The sequence below is a fragment of the Drosophila persimilis genome, unplaced genomic scaffold, assembly GCF_003286085.1.
Source record: "Drosophila persimilis strain 14011-0111.01,24,50 unplaced genomic scaffold, DperRS2 tig00000520-arrow-pilon, whole genome shotgun sequence".
Taxonomy (NCBI): domain Eukaryota; kingdom Metazoa; phylum Arthropoda; class Insecta; order Diptera; family Drosophilidae; genus Drosophila; species Drosophila persimilis.
Window position 1 is genome coordinate 5,110,495 of NW_020825317.1, and position 7,277 is coordinate 5,117,771.

The 7,277-nt window shown below is 40.8% G+C and overlaps 1 protein-coding gene across 1 annotated transcript; it reads right to left on the reverse strand.

The window, feature by feature from the left end:
* Positions 1-3,630: 3,630 nt before the first annotated feature.
* On the reverse strand, positions 3,631-4,829 carry LOC6596791. Its single transcript, XM_002021871.2, has 3 exons — positions 4,734-4,829; positions 4,276-4,669; positions 3,631-4,215 (listed from the first exon to the last, which is right to left on the reverse strand). Exons 1-3 carry the CDS (start codon positions 4,745-4,747, stop codon positions 3,772-3,774), a joined length of 852 nt encoding a protein of 283 aa, XP_002021907.2. The 5' UTR covers positions 4,748-4,829; the 3' UTR covers positions 3,631-3,771.
* Positions 4,830-7,277: the final 2,448 nt, after the last annotated feature.

Genomic DNA, 7,277 nt, shown 5'->3' on the forward strand with positions numbered 1-7,277 from the left:
GGACACAGGGAATTTAGCAATTTAGCTATGCTTCTTGGAGTAACAGTCTTTGCAGAAAGAATCGAATATATCTTCAGTGTAGGTGCGTTTATTATAAACCAAAGGGTTACCTTCATGTACCTTCGGGGCAAGAGCATGACCATTCATGATCGTTCGTCGGGCAGCCAAGTGGGTGTGTATTATTCAACGAGCACAATAAGCAGCAGCGCTTTCAAATGTTACCGCTCTTGGCCTTTTTGTATATTCGTTCTTGCTATTGAGGCACAATTAAGTCGCGTTTGGTCGACACCAGCAGCAGCCCAACCAGTCAACCAGCCGACCAGCCGACCAGCCAACCAGCCAACCGTCGAACCAAGCAGACCAAGCCGCCAGTCAAACAAACAGTCAACCAGCCAACCAGCCCAACCAGCCCAGCCATCCAGCCATCCCGTCCATCGAACTATATCTTTGTCCACTGTCACGGTCTATTGCCTTCGCAATACACTTGCACCGCATTTAAATTGCAACTTTTTGTGTCCATAGGCAAGCGCAGGGCAATTTGTATAAAAAAGTATCTATACGCTTGAACATACATATGTACATATGTATATGCATGTACTATATATAGATACATACATATATTTATTTACAATAGCATGAATATATGTTGAATGCGAGAGTGTGGGAAAAAAGTGGTGGGAGATTGTTGGAAAGGGTGAGGCTTTACCTTTGCATGGATTTGATAATGGGGATACATACGGTACAGACAATGTATGTCACGGCTAAGGTTCTTTGTGACAAAGTATGACTTATTTGCTTACTAAAATATACATACAAAATTAGTCATCAGTCATTGCGTTATTCAAATTTGACTTATACCTATACAAATTTGGCATTCTTGAGGCACATTTCCCTCCAAGTACCCATGAACAATAATTTGAACAGCCAGAGTAATTCGAATCGCCCAAATAACTATTACCGAAATCGAGGAGCGGAGCTCCTAGGTGTTCCGCGTGCTTTAATTCAGTAAAGCGGTTATATTGGTGCTTATGACGATAGCTGATGATATGATACAAAAAGTGGGGGTATAAACAAAACAAAAGTTGCAGACAGACAGGTAGACAGACACAGACACAGACACAGACATTTTCGTCCGTCTGTCAAGCCAGCAGTAAACTTGACTATTGATACAAAAGCGAGTGATAAATGTACAACAAGATGGCAAGTAGTTGGTGGGTGGATGGTGCCGGAAATGTGCGTGTTACAATACAGCATGCACACTCGCACACACAAACACTCGCAGACTGTGACAGTGCGACAGGGCGACAGTGGTCGCTACGGTTGCCTCAACTTCCGCTTCATATGCTGGGTGTTTTGGTGTGTGCGTGCAAGTGTTTGGCCGCAACAAAGAGGTTTTCACAACATCCGCCGTCACATCCGAATCGGCATCCGCTAGCAGCAGCACTACTGCTTCCAGTACAGCCGCCAGTAGTCGGCCGTACTTTATCAAATGAAGTAGAATAAACTTTACGCAATTTTAACTCCCATTCTTGTTGCTCCCAAGTACTCTCATACACAGCAGCTCTGTGTCCTCCTCCACCTGTCACATATCCGTGAAGTTACTTCAGAAAGGAGTTAACAAAAATATATTTGCACGCAAATATACATGCGTATTAGTTAGCACCAGCAGCAGCATTCTGGCCTATCTTTGGGTAAACTCCTGCATAAAGTGGACACTATTCGGTAGCCAATAGTTCACACTTGTTGCATTACTTCAGATCAAATTACCCATCAGTATTTTGTAATGTTCAAACGAAAAAATATGTATAAAAGGGCCTCTACCGACAAGCCCATTCCACCAAAAATTAATCATGATATGAGTACACATGCATTCTTCATTCTGCATCCGCATTCGTTACTCTAAACATAATTTGTTTTGCATTTTTTGTGCATGGGGGGGGGGGCAGTCAGTTGTTAAAAGGCCAGCCCTTCTTCCGCTCCATCTATTTGCAACATCGTCACTACGTTCCGTTGCCTCTAAGCTGGCGGCGGCAAAGGGCCGTGGCTACCGTGTGGCTGTGGTCGTGACTGAGGACAAGGCCCTACCTGGAGTCGGGGAGCGTTCGTTTGTGTCGCTTTTAATATAATTAGGTACTGTAAATTGCATTATTTTATTTTTGTATTGGAAAACAACAAACAAAAACAACAACAAGAACAGCAGCAAATTGGATGTCACTGCAACATCATTGTAGTAGCTGACTTTACGTCCAATAATTCGATTTGTACACTGGGCTTTTTGCCGAGCAAGAGGCAACGGCAAAGGCATCGGCGGCAACTGCAGCCCGATCAATGGGGACGTACGTCGACCACCCTTTTATGGCACTTTGAGTGCATTAGATCCAAATTGGCTGGCAGCAAACTTTATTATTGCGGTTGAGTACGGGTATGTGCACATACATACATATACACGAACATCCCTGTTGCGCCTGCTACGAATAAATATATGTACGTACATATATGTATGGTATTTACAAGATAAAAAACTGCTCTGAAATCATCGCGCAGAGAAGGTCCATCCAACGGTAATGTACTTTCAGGGTTTTGTGTAAAAGCAGAGAAAACAATCACAAGCCAGAGGAACAGCCCATGTTAATAGCGCCCAAAAATCTAGAGCTTTAGCAAAGCAGTTAAAATCAGAATGCCGTGAATAAGATAACACCCAAATATCTCAGGCTCTGCTGCTTTTGGCGCTTCCAACAAGCAAAAAAGTATGAGCAAAGCGCAGAATTCATGCTCTTAGTTCTTCTTAGTCTAGCAACATCTTTACGGATCTTTAATATTGCAATTTTGCTGGGTTTCGGCCCACCCGATCTGAAAACCATTGAAACCCCAAGGCCTGTATACGTATTACGCCCTGCAGGCATGCACCAAAGTGGAATAAAATGTTATCACTTTGCAAAATTGGTCATTGGCAAGTGCTAATATGGGTCTAACCCAAAACACACAATATCTATATGTGTGTACACGTGCCTATATATTGTATTTACATCAGACCGGTCTCGGCAAGGCAAAATCTTCACAGAAACAACCCCCTTGTAGCCCGCCGCCGTGTAAATGTAATGTGATTTTGCTCCTCGCACAACTGACGCCCAAGAAAGTGGAAAGACAAATACCCCGAAACCAAAAGTCGTGTCCTGCAAACATCGTTTTCGGTTTGATTGCCCCACCACTGCAGTGGTAGCTGTTAACAACATTTCTATACCTATGCCCCACCCCCGCCCCCCATCATCGTTCCTGAATCCTGGTGTCTGATTCTCTCGCCTGCCACTGCCGCTGCCTCTGCCTCTGCCTCTGGCCCGGACCTCCTTTAGGACTCTGACTGGATGCTGCTTGATGTTGCTACTTCGTGTGACTTGGAAAACTTCCTGGGCTTTTCATTTTACGGTTGAATTATGGAAAGATTTCAAGTTTAAAATGTACAGAAGTGCACAGAAAGGTAGGGTTCTCACCTGCCTATGCAAATATGTATGTATGTATGTATGTATGTCCACACAATTACATAAATTTGTTGGTCTCCTCTCCAAGACGGGTCTAAAAATTGACTGGACCAATAAATTACATCTGTTTCTTACAAAATTCTTTAATCAGGTTTAAAACAATGGATTTTTTGCCTACATGGGATAGAAACTTTAAGAATTTAGTTACCAAATATTTAATTTCGTACTACATGAAAAACTAATTTAAAAAATTTAGCTATAGGAAATTGCGTCAACCAGCAGTGAGGGTATTTAACTACAAGAGTCCGCGAAGACAGGCAATCACAAAAGCTAAGTGAGCGAGATGAATCATATTACATAGGAGCGCATTTTGTGGAGGATTGCCTTCTAGTCCGTCAATAGAAACTGTCAAGTTTTTCGCCGATGATATCATGGTCGAAGGACGCTCAAGCACCATGGCGGTGGCGGCTTTGGAAGTCTCCGTATCGAACAGATTGCGCTCTGATTGAGTCAACGACTCACAGTCACTGTCACTGTTATCACTGTCAACTTCACAGATAGAGAACAGCCGATCCTCCGAGCGCACCCTCATCACGGACAACTCTGGCGTGTTATATGATCGCGAATGTTCATTGTGGACGTCATTAGCAGAGACTGAACGGCACATCAAGTCTCGAGCTGGGGCACTGAAGTTGTAAAATTGTGCTTCAGTGTCCGGTTTCAGAGAATTTTCCGTTTCCTATAAAAACCAATGTGGTAAAAGGGACTCCCCTTAGCAAATTTTATGCCCACTACTTACAATGAAGCGTCTCAGGTTAGCTTTGAACACGGATTGAGCAACGTTAGCTTCCGGCTTGGCCATTTGGGTCTTACTATCATCTGCTGTGCAGTCTTCGTCACTAAGTATAATACGTTGGCCCGTAATATTTGCGGCTTGAACGGCTTCCTTCAGCTGAATCATTGACGGATTAGTCAAATTTATAATGCTATCCTTCTGTCTGGTCTCAACACATTCATGGAAAAGTTCCAATAGACCACTTTTCTTCTGCAGTTTTTCAATTTTAAATACATTTGTTGAAACTATTGGGAATGAGATTTTAACCTCTGCGGTTCGGAGCAGTCGATTGTTTCGTCTTTCATTTTGTTTTTTCTGTAGTTTTTGCTGAGCGCCAGAAAAGATAACCTTAGTGAACCTATGAACAAGACGATGAATGTGGATCAAATTGCAACAAATGTACTCGCCAATTTGATGCTTACAAACTCATCCACATGATGGCTTATTGGCGTTTATCTTCTCGTTTCTTTGGATATTGTATGTGACGATTTTGTTGTGATTTGTCAGTGATGTGATTCGGTACTGAATACTGTGAGCTCTGATGCTAGAATGTTAATGCCAAACATACTAGGAATTACATTTGAATTTTGATATTGTACTCGTATATTCTCACAGTTTCAGAAGGCTTAGAAATCAACACATCACAAATGACTATCTTTTTCCCAAAACCAGTTATATGGAAATAAATTGGTAGATGTCTTGCAGTCAGGCTTTATAGTAGGTACTTACATATAGCTTATGAAAGCACAAATCTCTGACATACCATGACTGATCAATTCATGTATCGCTAAGGTTATTGTCATACCCTTGAGGAGGGTATTGTATAATTGTTCCTGCAGTTGCTGTGGAGATAGGAATAGTCGTTGACTGCTCTATAGAGACAAGAGAGTGCGTATTCTGAGTATACAAACTGAGTGAAGGGTTTCATGATGTCAAAGCACGTGGGCCTCGCCAGAAAACAGTCTGAACTGTTCTTTTAACCGTTAGATTATGCATATATCTGAGCAGATGAGTTCCAATAATCTCTCAGCTAATCTCTCAGTCATATAAGGAATCGTTCAAAGACCCAGGCGAAATATAGATGTATGTATATGTACATATGTAAATATATTGTTGATGCAAATTTAAGGGCATAGAAAATTCGGTCCTCCGAAGTAAGCTTCCTTCCGCTTTTTAACAAATTCTCTTTTTCGATTTTTTTCCCTCTGTTTTGCTGTTAGTCGCTTGATTCACGCTGTCCTGTCCTCTACCCGCAGGATGAACTGTCTGCATTTTATAAGCAGTAAAACAGACAGAACAGAAGCCTGGCCGTGCCACGGCTGACGGCTTAAGTGCCACCCCTCGCGTACTGTGCGCACAGAATTTGCTTCCGTTGAAAGTAAATTACATTTTATTTGATTTTAAGTGAATTATTTACTTGCTTGTTTTTGTCACTGTTTCTCAACCAGCGACAATATCCATATTTCAATACTCTTGCAAATTTATATAGTACTTACATAGTATTTGAAAATATCCAAAACTCATCATCATCTTTGCTTTCAGCCTACGCTTCTCAGTGGCCTGATGCGTGCATCCTGATGACTACTTCAAAGAGAAATTCGATATTTCGACATAATACTATGAAGATACATTGAAAAGCGCACTTCAATACATATGTACTCGTATGTATGTTGAGTAGCTGCATATCAGAAGTGTTGTTGAAATATGTGGAGGATAAAAATAAATCTTATTCGCATGCTTTCACTTTCTTACTCTCAGGAAAACCGGAAAACAGGAGAATATCCGACAAGAAACATTTTTCTACACAGTCTAAATATTGGAAGGACAATATATTCTGCAATATTGCCTTTGCGGATGACCACTGACTTTTATGCAGACATTGGAGCATTAAATCATGAGTAAATCAAAAATGGAAGGAGTTGTGAAGCGTGACGTATTTTCCCACAGGAATGAATGCAGCGCCTGGACTACCGTACCGCCCCGTAATTGCTGCGACCCATACAAATACATATGTATGTATGAAGTACGTATATATGTATTTTCAATCTAGTTTTATTCATTTTCTTCGCTATATCCGACTTCATATGACACTTTATTTTTTGTTTATAAAAATGCATTATTTTCTTATCTGCTTTTGTGACGGAAAATACTCCCAGGCAAGATGTCCAAGAAAATCGTATCAAACATAAAACCATAGCCTACGTTATAGAACGCTGCACCACAGAAACCTCCGGTCTCGAGCCCGTAGGTTGCACAAAATACTCGTATTATACATGAAAGCTAAAACTGTCACGGCAGTTTAATTAGTATCTATGTAGGCTTAGAGGTTTCGAAGCGGTTTCTCCCCATCTACGAATATCTATCTATACCCGCGTTAAAATCCAAGTTGGATATGGAAACCAAATATTTATTTCGAATCTTTGATGCGAAAAATCCACATTGAAATCGGGTTTCGTTAACAGCGGGCTGTTATGAATAAATCAACAAGTTCGTTGTCGACGAAACCTGCATGCTGTGTGGAGAAACAACAAATGCAAAAAAAAACTGTGACAAAAAATAAGATAAATGTATGTTACCTACCTAAATACTTTTACCCCAATAAGGCTTACAATTTCAAGAAATGAAAGGTACGAAATGCAATAAAATATGATTTAATAATTTGTAAATTTATCAACCGCTTACTTGTAAGTAAATAGCAAATGGCCGTCGTTCTGCCAAAAAAAAGTCCCGCGGACACGAGCTTGGTTTCAAGATGTGGGCAAGTGTTTTCCTTTGTTATTATCTCCTATGGGAAAATTGACTCTCAATAAAAACTATTCTACAAGATCTCTCTAGCATATTGAACTATCTTAAAAAAATCAATATAAGCAAAAATAAGGTCGTAGTTCATAGTTTTTGGGGGCTTCTTAGCGCTGGCAGTCAATTAATGAGAAGCAAAAAGAATCGAATGCAATCTGAATATTTAT